This window comes from Chlorocebus sabaeus, chromosome 7, assembly GCF_047675955.1.
Source record: "Chlorocebus sabaeus isolate Y175 chromosome 7, mChlSab1.0.hap1, whole genome shotgun sequence".
Classification (NCBI taxonomy): Eukaryota; Metazoa; Chordata; class Mammalia; order Primates; family Cercopithecidae; genus Chlorocebus; species Chlorocebus sabaeus.
In genome coordinates, this window is record NC_132910.1 from 95911139 (window position 1) to 95926991 (window position 15853).

The following is a 15853-nucleotide window of genomic DNA, read 5'->3' on the forward strand; positions in this document are numbered from 1 at the left end:
GCCAGCAGATATTATATGGCAGCAGGATTCAAGAACTCTAGGTGAAATTTTAAGGGAGGCTATTAAATAATGTTCAAAATAAAATCTTTAAATAAAAGGATTCAAAACCCTAAGGATATAATGCTACCAAAAAAGCAATAGGTAGATGTTCAGAAACCCAAACAAATTTAAAAATTAAAAGCATGGTGACATTACAGATTCACTGAACATATTAGACAGGTTAGGGACAGCAGAAAAGTGCATTAGAAGCCTGATCTGAGGAAGTTACTAGAATATAGCAGAGAGAGAATAAAATTAAAACGTGGAAGGAAGGTTCAGAAACCTGGAGAATGTAATGAGGAAACTATTTACATATATCTTAAAAGTCTGAAAAATAAAGTCATGAAAGGATTATGGCTGAGAACTGTTCAGAATTGATGAAAAATTCAGCTCCTTAGATTCAAGGAGCACAAGTTCTACAGATACTAAATAATCCATGTAGATACTTTGAAGTGAAACTTAGAATATCAGTGATAAAGAGACAATCTTAATGTGAGCCAAATAGAAGCCATGATCTTTACTTCATACACAGGCATTAAGAGCCTGGGCATTATGATAGGCTCTTGGGGGAATGCAAGTGTAAAAATACAGTCCCAGTATTCAAGGACTTCACAAAGAAAAATACACACTGTGGTAAAGAGAAGCATACACATGTACCATAGTCTTTAATATACAAAGTCAGGTCACTAGATCTCAAGTCACTTTTTATAAAAAGTGTTTTTATAGCCCCTTTTTATACTACAATGAAAGTCATAGATAATATCTACCTTCACATAAAACTTTAAAGATATCAAATAATGTCCTAACAATAAGAGGAAAATTGAAAGAAAATACTGGTTTACAGCCAGTGTTTTAAGGAGTAACTGGTTAAACACATCACTAGAAAACAAAGGCATTAGGTACTTATATCCACTCATAATGAATAAATTTAAAATTAAAATATCAGTAACTGTTTTATATAGTTGCAATAGGAAAGTGAAATAAATAGTGTAGATGGACCTCAGGGGGAAAAAAAAAAACTAGTAAGGAAAAGTAATACTACCCAAGACTTTCCTATATTATGAGAGGACAGTAACCTTAATTGTAATAGGGATAACATGTTAAGACAGATTGGCATGACAACGTAGAGAAAATTTTAAGACATTTCACAAATGGGCTGGTTTTATTTACAGGTATAAGGTTAAGATCTCTATGTAGTGATAGATTGATGATAAAGAGTCATAGGAAGTATATCTCCATTCTGAAATTCAGTGTGTCAAGGCATACATTGAGTCTTTAATACTAAAAAGATTTTGGAGAACATCCTTGGATAAACAATGAAAAATAGAGGATGCATTGGACAAAAGGATAGAGATTAAGAAGTTTTATAGAGTTTGACTTCAGAACATTAAAGACTAAGGTGGCCCCAAATTAACTGTAGGGTATACATCTTTTACAGCCTAGATTCCTTACTATGCTACAGATTTGTGTTTCTTCCCAACTTCTCAGAAAACAGAATGGCTGACCTAAATCATTTTTGTATTTTGGACTTCTGTCTCCATAACCTCCATTTGAAGGTTGGGGCTGGGGGCAGGAAGTTTGACCTATTTTTTTCTTCTTTTCAAAGCAAAGTAAAAGCCACTACGTAATACAGTGCTCCCTCACACTGGCTCTTTAAGGAAACATAGGATTTTAAGAGTAGAGAAGTATTCCATGTAATGGATTATTTCCAACAAAGACACTGATGCAAGATGAGTATCACCAGCTCATCTGATTTGCCATTTTTATTGATAACTACCACCATTGTGGTAGAAAACATTTCCTCTTAATTTTCCCTTTTCATCTTAGACCTGCTCTTATTTTCCATTCTTACTTTTTTTTCCTTGCCAGATTATTCCTGAAATGTTTTCTCATTTCATTCCCTTACTCTAGAATTGTGCTGTAGCCTCTAGACAAACATCCTTATTTAAATTTTAATTGAAATTAAAATTTTATTTCATCAAACTAGCAACATTAAACTTATGGCTAGTAGCCACTATATGGAACAACATAGAGATAGAACATTTTCATAATTGTAGAAAGTTCTGCACAGTCCTATTTCAGAAACTACTACCATCTTTCTCATTTCCAATTAATTTAGTTCATATTCTTCATTTTGTCAATCAACAACATTTTTAGGTGTCTGTTAGTACATTGTGTAAGAGTAAAGATCACAGAGGTGCTAAAAGTATTAAGAGTCTCCCTTAAGATGTTTATGAGCAAGTTATAGGGGTAATTAAAAAATAATAGAAGTCCAAGTATCAGTCCAAATACTTGTTACCAGTATTCAAGAGTGAGGGGGAAAGCTCGTTTGCATATTAAGAAAAGTATTTCCGTAGCAAGTTGGATTTGAGATGGACCTTAAAGGGTTAAGCGGGATTTCAGCAGGTAAAGATCTAGGCAGGAGACTGCTTAGAAAAGGAATACTTTCTTAGACACCAGAGAAGTGGTTTATTTGAGAAAAAGGATGCATTCTTCAGTGTTTCCTGTGTATAAGCTAAGTAATAGTAGCTAAAGTTTTAGAAAATGTTGAAAACGTCTAATTAATGAAAGTGATTAATTTCATTTGGAATTGAGACCCACATCAGGGGACCTTAAGAAAATGAGATATGAAAGAAATATGAGGACCTGAACTAGAATTTAGGCAAAGAAGAAAAAGAATGAAATTGAAACACAAGACATTGTTGAGAAGGAATTTACAGACTTTAACAGTTCAAACAAAATATCAGTGGGAATAAAATGTCATTTTTTAGGGGATGATAATTACATTAATACAAATATGGAGAAATTTTGTGTAGGAAGCTGATACATTAATTTGACGTTTGAGATGTCTGCAGGACATTTTTTTTTGACATGTTGAACTATATTCAACATGGAAATGGGAATAAAGTGCTACATAAAACCTTCATGACTATTACTTGCCTAATAGCTTCTTTTCCAGCCAATACTGTATCACTTCATTCAAATATAGCCACTTAAACTTCACATATCCCATTCTCATTCATAAAGTGCTGCAGTACCCACTAACCTATTTTGTTTCTGATGCTCACTGATTTTATTATCTGTGGAGCATATTTTGCCATGTAATCTTTTTTGTTACCATTTCATACCTATTCCTTGTCTTCCTCAGCTTAATCGAAACGTCTCAGGTTAAGGATTCTGTCCTGTCTTTGTGTATGCATCCATCACCTTCTACAGCTAGCATGGGACAGGACAGGTACAGGGCTTTACATAAATTGAGTAGCATAATACTCAAACAGTTTAGGCTACACCTGAATTAAATCTATTATAATTGTTTCTACTTTGTAACACTTATTTCTAAATGTGTTTCTTATTAGCAGAATGCATTTAATTCATATATCAATAAACTTTTAAATTGGCTTGTTTTTTCCTTCCTTTTAGTTCAGGAAAACATTTTTAAATAGGAGCATTGATAATGATACTAAAGAAAATATTTTATGTTTTTTGCCTCATATGTCTTTATGCTTAAATTTTATTAGATGCGTCTATTTTTCTGAAATTTACAACTATTAAAAATAGTTACATAAGAGTTTAATTATATATGTTATGTTAAATGTAAAAATAAAAATCTGGTTTGATTTTCAGATATATCATTGTGGTGGAACATGATCTAAGTGTGTTGGACTATCTGTCTGACTTCATCTGCTGTTTATATGGTGTACCAAGCGCCTATGGAGTTGTCACTATGCCTTTTAGTGTAAGAGAAGGTAACTTGAAAAACTTTTTTCACATATGCTGTATTCTCTTCTACTCTAATGCTTAATAAACTACATTACTGATATTAAGTAGTTTTACATTGCTCTGATAATCATCCAAAACTCTAGTTCCTTGGAATTTAATCACTGAGCAGAGTGTTTAAGGTTATATATATCAGTTGTTACACAAAATATGTTCTTTTCATTTGGAGAATTTTCTCCTGGGAATGGGTAGAAATGCAGTGTTACATTTGTGGGGGGTTGGGAGGCTACAGTAAAAGTCTTCTGCATTTTGGCTTCTGCGGTATTACTGTAGTATTGGTCATTTTCAAATTAACTTTGACAGGCCAATACCAGTAATGAAACTCTTAAAATGCTTTCAGTATTCATCTTGTTTTCATGTTTTAAATTTATCTGTAATATGTATACTATGTTTTTGGAACTAAGGCTATCTAAAAGCCTCATAAGATAAGTTTAGTAAGTATATTTAAATTTTTATTTAGTCTTTGTACTTCCAAGAAAATCAGATTCCCTGGCCTCTCCCTTCCATGTCTCCTCCTTACCTGTGCAATTTAATTAAAAATAGAAACTAGCCTACCACTAAGTGGCTCCTGAAACAAGTACCAATGTACTCTCTGCCTTCCATACCTTTTCCTTTTTTTCTTCCCCATTTTCCTTTTGCTGCTTCCTTTTGTTTTTTGTTTTTGTTTGTTTTTTGTTTTTCTCTCCACCTGTCTTAAACTGACAATTCAGAACACAAAAGGGCTGTTCCTGTACACAGGAAAAAAATACAATCTCCTAGAAGTAGAAAAATCCATGTAGCCTGTAGTTCCCTAAGTGGTGGCAGGTTTTTTGGTGGTTTTTTTTTTTTTTTTTCAATCTTGGAAGAATCTTTTTTACACCTAAAAGCTCTTTTGGAAAAGTAAATTTACATTGCATTATAATCCTTTTCATAAAAAGATGATGGGAGTTTTTATAATTTATAAAGAGTACATAGATATTAAGATGTGGGGAAGAAATTGTTGTAACTTACCTACTTATACATTTGAGATAGATGCATACTTTAAAGAAAAATTTGCAAAGTTACCTAGTTTTTTTGCCAGTAGTCCTAAGGGATGACATCAGAACCAATTTATTAATGTTTTATTCTTGTCAATTGACAAATACGTATTGAGTACCTTACTCTATACCATATGGTAGTCTTTGAATCAAGTTGATAATGATATGGGTACTCGGCAGTCATTCTTCACAACTCCAGTTATAAATGTCATGTCTACAGGCTATGCCATTCAGTAAATGGTACCAGTAAGGTTTTTAATGTGCTTGATCTGTTAAAACAACTTAAGAAACTTTAGTTTTTCTGTGTTCCTTTAATAGATTGAAATCAGTGCATCATTACTTAAAAGCTTTCTATAAACTGTAAAGGTGATTATAGTTTGAACTCATTTTTAAATTGACAAGACAAACATTGAAGTAGGACTATAAAGACTGGCTTGCTGTGTGTTTTTTAAACGAAGTCACTTAGTTCTTTGAGCCTTTATTTTCCAAAATAAGTTAAGTATGTGGACTAAGTGGCTGCTAAGGTTCCATTGAGTTTATGTTTTTATGTAGTTTTTTAATTTAATTTTTTAACTTCACATTTATATGTTTTAGATAGTTTAAGATCAAAAAACGTGCAGATTTTGGCAAAATAAATGTAATCTGTTCGTTTGTTCTGTCAGCAAAGATGTGTTGAACACCTGTGTTCTAGGATGAGGATACAGGCTGCATGTGTCTCTCAGTTCCAGATAAAATGAATAACATCAAGACCTTCCAAAAAGCTTCAGCTTTCTCTTCACTTAAATATGGGAAACACTGAAATATGGATTATTCATTGTTTCTCAAATATACTTTTCATTTCAGTTTGTCTGCCATTGTAGATCTTAAAATTTTATTACAGAGGGTTCTTGTATACAATGTTGGATTAAGTTATTAAAATCTGTTTAGAGAATGGTGGTTATCTTTGTACAGTGAAACCATTAAAAAAATGTTAACTGAAGTTAGCTCATATTCAATTTCATATGAACCTGCAGGATTATATTTTTTTAATGCAATAAATTATAACCTCAAAATATGTGCTTATCTCTCATGTGAAATTGAATACTGATAACAAATTGTATATTCAAAAATTTATCCCCCAAACTTTTATATCAATGTTATATCAATCTGAAAATACTTTTACATATTTGTCATTTTCACTTTAAAGATACTGCAAAAAGGACATCATGTGCTCTCTTTTGCATAAAACCTGGTGGAAAAAATAATTACAGGATAATGAGAAGATGTATTTCATGTGGTTGGGGGGGACATGCCTATATATTCATGAATTATTTCAACTTACATTAAATATGGTTTTTTAAAAAAGTAAATTCTTTATATGCAGACCAACATGTTAGCAAAAATCCATAGAAATTTAGAGTATATAATCTATAGATTGCTCCCAAGAGAGCTTAGGATTTTGACTCTAATGATTTCTCCCTGTTGACAATTTTCTTCCCAACAGGCATAAACATTTTTTTGGATGGCTATGTTCCAACAGAAAACTTGAGATTCAGAGATGCATCGCTTGTTTTTAAAGTGGCTGAGACAGCAAATGAAGAAGAAGTTAAAAAGATGTGTATGTATAAATATCCAGGAATGAAGAAAAAAATGGGAGAGTTTGAGCTAGCAATTGTAGCTGGAGAGTTTACAGATTCTGAAATTATGGTGATGCTGGGGGAAAATGGTAAGTTTTCGTTTTGTGATAAGTAAAAATCTTCCTGTTTAGTAAATTAGTTTTAACTATTTTGTGGAAAAATTTGAATCATATGTTATAGGGCTAGAATATAGAGTTTTATTTAAACCCATAATTTTCTCAGTGTACTTTCACATTTTTTTGGCATTGTATAATTCAATTGCACTGTAATTCAATCAGGTTAATATTTCTTATTTTGTTTTATAACCTCCAGTGAAAATAAGGTGTTCTTTGTCAGCTGGTTTTTTACATGTAAATTAATAAGGCAGTTATTATTCTTATAAATTGACTAAGAAGGAAAGGATAAATGGTGATTCAGAAACAACCCAGCTTTAAAAATTTTTTCCTCATACACTTCAGTGTGGAACTTTTTTTATTTTAAATTCAGAGCAATCTATCTTTGTAAATAATTGTATTACAGCAAATATTTCATAATAAATTGTCATAAGTATAGGTATAAGATGAATTTGACTACTAAATATGTGATACTGTCTTCATGATTTAAGAACTATTTGAATTGTAATCTTACAGCTTAGAAAACTATAGAAGATAAATTTTATATAAGATTGTTACAATGTATCAGTCTTTAGATAATGGGAATTTTGAATTGGGTTGCAATTAATTTAAATATTTTATATAAGTAAACTTTAAGATTACAGTTATCTTTCATAAAATAGTCTATACTATCTTAATAAATTGTGTGCCCTGATAATTTAGCTAAGTAAATCTTTTCAAACTATTACAGGATTTAAACTTTATAGATATACCATTTATTAAAATTGTCATTATAAGCTTTGACTAGTCTTTATTCCTCTTAATTAGCTTAGAATGACACTTCAGAGGTGAACCATGAAAGACTAAGTATTTTTCTATATAAACTTCACAATTCAATAATGTCAGTGTATATCTTTAAAAGAAATTTCTCAGTTAAAACTAAATAGGACATAGTGTTTTACTTTAAATGTCAAGCATCTTTCAGATCAAATTGTCATATGTTGTGTTGCCAGGAACGGGTAAAACGACATTTATCAGAATGCTTGCTGGAAGACTTAAACCTGATGAAGGAGGTACAGTTGTAATTGTTGAGTCTTTTTACACTGTTCTACACAGTAAACTTTAAAGATCTGGGCAGTTTTTAGTGTCTTATGTATTTCATTATTTTACAGGAGAAGTACCAGTTCTAAATGTCAGTTATAAGCCACAGAAAATTAGTCCCAAATCAACTGTGAGTTATTATTTTTTGTATGGTTACTAAAGAAAATTTTGTATATAATGCCTATAGCTTTCATCTTTTACTGTATTAAAATTTTTCTCCAAATTAGATTCTATACAGTTTTATTGGTAGTTTCTAACAAAGGCACTAAGTCCAATCCTTGATTCATATCCACTGCTAAGAAAGTGTTTTAAAGATGTTTGTCACATTTGGCCAGGCGCAGTGACTCACGCCTGTAATCTCAACACTTGGGAGGCCTAGGCCAGCGGATCACAAGGTCAAGAAATGGAGACCATCCTGGCTAACATGGTGAAACACCATCTCTACTAAAAATACAAAAAATTAGCCGGGCGAGGTGGCGGGCACCTGTAGTCCCAGCTACTCAGAAGGCTGAGGCAGGAGAATGGCGTGAACCCGGGAGGTGGAGCTTGCAGTGAGCGGAGATTGCGCCACTGCACTCCAGCCTGGGCGACAGAGCGAGACTCTGGCTCAAGAAAATAAAAACATAAAAAGACGTCATCTTTTTGCTAAATAAATCATTAAAAACTTAATGTATTTTGTGCTTCAAAGTGACACCAGCAAGAACATGAAAAGGCTACCCACAAGATGGGAGAAACATTTGCACATCATATATCCAATAAAGGACTTGTATACAGCATACATAAAGAAATCTTACAATTAAAAATGAGCATATGTCTTTAAGTTATTCAGCCATAAAAAGAAATGAAATATTAACAAATGCCACAGTATGGATAAACCTTGAAACCATTATGTTAAAGTTAACCTCCTTTGATTTCTGCAGGTGTTGTAATGAACTCCTCAGTACCTCACCATTCAATTTATGTTTTGTCTACTTGGCTTAGCTTATAAAAGTTTTATCATTGATACTCTCTATAAGCTTAGCTTTAAATTCTAAAATTCAGCCTTATCCTGAAACAGCAAGGAAAAGCCATCTTAGGATTCATCCCTTCATTCCTAACACATTATCATGCATTTTGTGTTCTCTCTTGCTGACTGCCTAAGGTTGCTTGATACCCACTTTGACCTTTGGAATTTCTACTGTCGAATGTTTTTTCCCCTGAAACATTCATTATTTGCTTATTACTTTTTAATTTTAAGATTATTATTGCAGGGGCTGTGGAGTGGGGAAAAAAAAAAAAAAGATTGTTGCAGGCTGGGCATGGTAGCTCACGCATGTAATCCCAGCAGTTGGGGAGGCTGAGGCAGGAGAGTCACTTGAGCCCAAGAGTTTAAGACCAGCCTGGCCAACATAGATCCCGCCTCCACAAAAACTTAAAAAATTGCTTCAGCATGGTGGCACATGCCTGTAATTCCAACTCCTCTAGAGGCTGAAGTGGGAGGATCGCTTGAGCCTGGGAGGTTGAGGCTGCAATGAGCCCTGATCATGCCATTGCATACCTGGGCAATGGAGCAAGACCCTGTCTCAAAAGAAAAACAAACTCCCTTTTTACTTGTTGTACATGATGGGTTTTGAATAGAAAATCTCAAAACATGTCATAGATGGTGGATACACATTGATATCTGTTAGTAAAATACTGATATACTTTTATTCTGAAGCTTTGTCAAGATTCATAAATAGAGTTCTGTAGTGAAATTTTATCATTTAAATACTTTTTTCTATTAAAAACAGGGAAGTGTTCGCCAGTTACTACATGAAAAGATAAGAGATGCTTATACTCATCCACAATTTGTGACAGATGTGATGAAGCCTCTGCAAATTGAAAACATCATCGATCAAGAGGTACTTTAACATAATTTTTAACATTTTATTATTATTTTGAATTTTGGATGCCTTTACATGGTTTGCTTAAACTCCTCCAACTAGGTGCAGACATTATCTGGTGGTGAACTACAGCGAGTAGCTTTAGCCCTTTGTTTGGGCAAACCTGCTGATGTCTATTTAATTGATGAACCATCTGCATATTTGGACTCTGAGCAAAGACTGATGGCAGCTCGAGTTGTCAAACGGTAAATATCTTGCTCATAGAAGTATTTTGATTATGTGTACTGTCCTACAAGTGTGCTTAATATAACAGTGGAATGTTTTATGATATAAAGCTGTAAGATTTCAAAATCATTGTGTTTTAGTTTCATACTCCATGCAAAAAAAACAGCCTTTGTTGTGGAACATGACTTCATCATGGCCACCTATCTAGCGGACCGTGTCATCGTTTTTGATGGTGTTCCATCTAAGAACACAGTTGCAAACAGGTAAAATTACTTTTTAATATGTTGAAAGTAATTCATTTTAAATTTTCCAGTAAATAGTAAAGTCACTCACTTTAATTTTTAAAAAATGAAAGCTAGAAATTTTAGACTTGATTCTGTGACTCCTGAGATCATTGGTATTGGGGACTGGATGGGACCATGTGAAAGAGTAGTTTTTAGGCTGCAGTGTGGAATCCTTCACCAGGAAGATAAAAAGCTGTGGGTCCCTCACCTTTTCCTTCAGCTTAACTTTTGTTTGCTTTATTATTTGAATTTCCCAGAAAAGATTGAAAACTATTGCTTTCATACATGATAGAAAAAGAAAACAAGATTCAAAGAGAATACATGATTTGTCCAACTTATACTAACAGTGATTGAGCTCACAGTGGATCCCAAATATCTAGTGTTGATCTATAGCAGAGTTAAAATAAATGGTTTTACCTTTTTCCTTTTCTCTTCTCATTTTTCCTTGTTAACCTGATTAGGAGCACTTGCAATATAGAGAAGCCTAACATTCAGATCAGGTTATGAGAAATTCATTTTACCTTTAGTGCTAAAGCCTATATTACTAGATTGAACTAAATGAAATTACTGGTGTTCAGTTTTCACCTACAAAACCAGCAGTTTCATGTGGTTTCAGCATGTTTTCTGGTATTGGAGAGCAAGGAATGAAGTTGCCATTTTAATAATTCATCTAAGAAATAAAAGTATTTTGCTGGGCTTCTTCCCTGAATTCCTTTTTTTTTTTTTTTTTTTAATAAATTGAGAATTACATATTTCTTGAAAAGCTAAGGAAATTTCTTAGTATATATGATGTTTATTTGTTCATCTAATGATATCCCACCTATTTACAAAATTTTAAAATGTTTCACATGTAGTGATTTGGCATGATTTAAGAACTAGCTTGGGTAAAAACGATGAAGCATAGAAATTTAGAAAGGAGTTATCACTGAAAACTACTATTAGGAGGACGTATACCCTCCAGTAACAAATTTTTCATATAAATATAACTTTTTAAGATTCTCATCTCCCCTAAAAATGTGCAATAAGTAATCTACTTATTAATGATCTTCTGTTTTTCTAAAGTAGTACTTTTGTCTTAAATGTTTCTTTCACCAGATTAGAAATCCAGGTTAATTTTTTTGTTGTTTTGCACAAAAATATTATAGCCAAGAAAACTATATAGTGCAAGCAAAGCTATTTCTGAACATAGGATTTGTAGTATGGTGTTATACTGTTATCCAGATGATTTATGATTGGGGAATTTGAGGGAATAGTAATTATTAATACCCTTCATCCCAAAAGGTAGTTATATTTCTAAAGTAAAATTTAATTAAAATTGATTTTTTTTTTTTCCTTCTAGTCCTCAAACCCTTTTGGCTGGCATGAATAAATTTTTGTCTCAGCTTGAAATTACTTTCAGAAGAGATCCAAACAACTATAGGCCACGAATAAACAAACTTAATTCAATTAAGGTATGTAGAAAAATTGTCTTAAATCATGGATCACTTTGATCTCAGTATAAACTACTGAAAGGCTATTTAAAAATCAGTAACATATGGCTGGGCGCTGTGACTCATGCCTGTATTCAAGCACTTTGGGAGGCCAAAGCAGGCAGCTCATTTGAGGTCAGGAGTTTGAGACCAACCTGGCCAACATGGTGCAACCCCATCTCTACTAAAAATGCAAAAATTAGCCGAGTCTGGTGGCAGGCGTCTGTAATCCCAGCTACTCGGGAGGCTGAGGCAGGAGAATCGCTTGAACCTGGGAGGTGGAGGTTATAGTGAGCTGAGATCGTCCCACTGTACTCCAGCCTGGGCAAAAGAGTGAGACTCTATCTAAAAAAATAAAAATTAAAAACAAAAACAGAAAAACACCTTATTTTATTTTAAAATTCCTATGTTTTTTACATTTTAAGACCCGATAGCATACTTTAGTCTGCAGTAGGCAGCAGTTGTAATGTAGCTGTCATTGCTGCGTGAAGTCGGAGCTGTTCCTGTTGTCTCTAAGTTGTATCACAGTTGTACTACCTATATTGTTACCATTTAAGATGTCTTGGGGAAGATTACACTAATTCACCATTGTAACAAAGAATTTTTTAAGAATACCTTAACCAATTTCTGTTATATTTTTCAATGCATGATTTAAAAAAAAGGTATATTTTAGGCCGAGTGCAGTGGCTCATGCCTGTAATCCCAGAACTCTGGGAGGCCAAGGTGGGCGGATCACGAGGTCAGGAGATCAAGACCATCCTGGCTAACTTAACGGTGAAAACCCGTCTCTACTAAAAATACAAAAAATTAGCCAGGCATGGTGGCACGCGCCTGTAATCCCGGCTACTCAAGAGGCTGAGGCAGGAGAATCACTTGAACCCAGGAGGTAGAGGTTGCAGTGAGCCAAGATAGTGCCACTGTACTCCAGCCTGGACAACAGAGTGAGTCTCTGTCCCTGTCCCCCCAACACCCCCCAAAAAAAAGAAAGTGTATTTTAAAAGTCTAAACAAGCTCCTGTGATGAGGAAAACATTGTGTCGACTTAATTGACAATGTTTTTTGTCTTTGTAGTACACAGTTGTGCACCCTACAGTTGATTTCCTCTGTGAAATACAGTATTTGTTTATTAAAAGTCAAAAATCTTCATCACTCAGAAACAGAAAGTAAATGAACTCTGAAAGCATTTCTGGGTTGTTTTTTTGGTTTTGGTTTTCGTTTGGGTTTTTTGTTTGTTTTTTTGAGACAGTCTCACTCTGTCACCCAGGCTGGAGTGCAGTGATCTCGGCTCACTACAACCTCTGCCTCCTGAGTTCAAGCAGTTCTCTGCCTCAGCCTCCTGAGTAGCTGGGATTACAGGTGCCCGCCACCACACCTGACTAATTTTTTGTATTTTTTTAATAGAGACAGAGTTTCACCATCTTGGCCATGCTGGTCTTGAACTTCTGACCTCGTGATCCACCTGCCTTGGCCTCCCAAAGTGCTGGGATTACAGGCGTGAGCCACCATGCTGGCCATCATTTCTGTGTTTAATATCTGCAGTGCCTCAAAGTGTTTACATTTTATCACTCTATATCCATCCTTAATGCTTAAAAGCTTTAGAAGTATGTTATACATAGTTCTGCTGTGGCATTTATTTTCATATTTGTAAGTCCTAGCTTTGCTGCTAAACCGTGAGCTCTTGGAATGCCAGAGGCAAAGTTATCTTGCACGTCATTGTATTCTTAAGCACCTAACAGTATGTCTGGATGCCCTTACCCTTTATTATATATTTTGTTTTAAATGATTGATATTACTTCTTGGCCAGGATAGAGAAATGGTAAGTTCTCACATAAAATTGAAGAGTTGTCTCAGTTTTGAAAAGCATATTGGGTAGAAAAGAAGAATTTCTTCTGAAGCATTAAGGACACTTTGTATTGTCATTTTCTTAGATAGACTTGTGGTTCAGTCACCATGAGTTAATCATTTCTGTATGCCTACTCACTTTAAGATAGTCATACCTTAACCCTAATAAGAACAGCTCAACAAGTAGGTAGGTGAGATTGTTACTGGCCAGTAATGGAAAAAATTATATATATATATATTTCATGTAATAGGCAGATCTCAGACTGACAGTATGCTACATTTTGGATCTGGAAATTAGAGTTGCATTGATGAAAACGGAATTCGTTTTCCCAGAAATAATACATAGCAAAATTTTATATATGTAAGGCATCTTATATAAAGGGACTTCACTTGAGTTGGTGCAAGTGAGTCATTCTAGCATTAGGGATGGGGCAGAAGTAGTTATCTTTCCTTTGAGCAGTGGACCCAGGAATATCCAGAAATAGATGGTGTGTGCAGAACAGGTTGTACAGGCCCTTATGTTGTAAACACTGCTAAATAATACCATCAGTGAAAGTGTACCTTTACCTATAGTAGAATGGTGTTGCTGATTTTTGTTGCTTCTGTTTTCTTTTTTAGGATGTAGAACAAAAGAAGAGTGGAAACTACTTTTTCCTGGATGATTAGACTGACTGAGGATATTGATAAGCCACTTATTAAAAGGAATATTTGCTAGAATTTTTGTCATGTAAAACTTGAATCAGGATTTTATGCCCCAAATACTCTGGAACTTGAAGTATAATTTACTTAATATAACATAAAAAGCCAGTTGGGTTCTAACTTTTCTGTTCCTGATGAGGCCCTTTTGTGCATAATATTCTAAAATGAAGACATTTCAAGCTATACAAATTACCTCCAAGTTTTCATGATGTATGGGAAGATTTTCAGTAGGTGTATTATATTCACGTACCAAATGCTGACCAGTGTTGCTCCATTTTTTAAATCTTGAAAAGGGTTTCTGTACTTACCTGGTTTGCCAAGTATGCCAGTGTGAAGAAACTGCCCTTGTTTTAAAAGCTGGTCAAAGATTCCACTGATTGACATTTGATAAATAAACATCAGGATTATGTTTATTATTTGTTTTCAGTCTTTGCACTATCAGTATGTGGTTTCCAAGGAAGATTACTACAAAACACCACTGTTGGAAAAATAGGTATTTTTTAATTGTTTTTAATCTTTTTTGGTGCTTTTAAACACGTTTAGCAAAAACCAGTTCAGTTCCCTTCCCCCCCCAAAAACCCTAACTTTACTCTGAATTTTTGTTTTTGCATTCCATAAGGTTCTGTATTCAGTCATTCTCTAGGTAATGTCATTTTTGTACACATATATTTATATAACCACTGATGGAGATTTAGGAAAAAGCATTTCTAAAGAATATTTGCTTCCCTTACAACTATAGACTCGAAATCTTTAAAGATGGTGCCTAAGCATCTATGTATTTTTTTTAAGTTCCAGATTTTTCTGGTGGGTAGCCAAGGATTATAAACCATGTCCCAAAAGGCAACATTAATGCAAAAGTCCCCAGATAGCAATATAAAGTATCCCTTGGTACCACATATATTCATTTCTGAGTTTGGATGTAGAGCACATTATCTAAACCATTTTTTATTTCCAAAAGCCCATCTAAATTTCTTGAGTTTCTGAATTTTGAACAAGATTGCCTGGAGCCTGGAGCCACTTTAAGTTGTACTTCTGACCAAACTGGAATTACGAGTGAGGAAGAGTGTTTACTAAATAAATGACTGGGGCAAGCAAAATTGAGGGGAAATTAGAAAGGATTTGACAAACTTTAAGAGCTACTTGAAATAATGGAAGTCTTGATTAAAATGCAAATAATGGCTAGAAAGTATGGTTTAACTGGACCCCATTATGCCTTTTAAAAAATAATTTCAGTAACCCATATATACATGTTATAAAAAATTCAGATACACAGAATGGAATAAAAAAATGATCTCCCTTTATTACCCTCACAAAGATTACCAGCGTTTGAATTTAATAATGTATATTCTTTCATGCTTTTTTCTGTGCACTTACCTAAGTGTGTATATGTAAAGGGTTTGTTTTGTACACAAATGGGATTATACTAAAATAAGTAATGCCTATTTTTAAGGATAGGTTAAATTTGTGAATTATTATTTCAAATATATTGAATAAAATAAGCAAAAGCTATTGTTATTTACTGATCCTGGATTGTCTTAAAGAAAGTACTTGTGATACAAGAAGAGCATAGTTCTACTTACTGCTAATGACAGAATATATATTAAAAGTATTTTCATGTAAATGAAATTTAAAATATGGATCGTAAAATTTTACATAGCAATAGAAAGGCCTACAATTGCTAACACAAGAAAAATATTTATAAAATCAGTATTACATAGAGCATCAATGCAGATGTTAGCAAAAAGAATGAGACGACTTGATATGTCCTAATTGGAAAAAGTCTCAAATACTTAAAAAACGAAAATTTGGAACAGTTTATATACTACCATTTT

General features: G+C 33.6%; 1 protein-coding gene across 2 annotated transcripts in view; it reads left to right on the forward strand.

Annotated features, from left to right (window-relative positions):
* The window catches only part of ABCE1 (ATP binding cassette subfamily E member 1), a 31232-nt gene extending 15692 nt beyond the window's left edge, over positions 1 to 15540 (forward strand). For both annotated transcript variants that reach the window (XM_007999898.3, XM_007999899.3), the window contains exons 10-18: positions 3664 to 3785; positions 6316 to 6537; positions 7554 to 7613; positions 7713 to 7771; positions 9411 to 9521; positions 9606 to 9748; positions 9869 to 9991; positions 11352 to 11463; positions 13941 to 15540. In XM_007999898.3, coding sequence (XP_007998089.1) covers positions 3664 to 3785; positions 6316 to 6537; positions 7554 to 7613; positions 7713 to 7771; positions 9411 to 9521; positions 9606 to 9748; positions 9869 to 9991; positions 11352 to 11463; positions 13941 to 13988 — 1000 coding nt within the window. In that variant the 3' untranslated portion in view covers positions 13989 to 15540. The remainder of the gene's footprint in view (positions 1 to 3663; positions 3786 to 6315; positions 6538 to 7553; positions 7614 to 7712; positions 7772 to 9410; positions 9522 to 9605; positions 9749 to 9868; positions 9992 to 11351; positions 11464 to 13940) is intronic.
* The last annotated feature ends 313 nt before the right edge of the window (positions 15541 to 15853 follow it).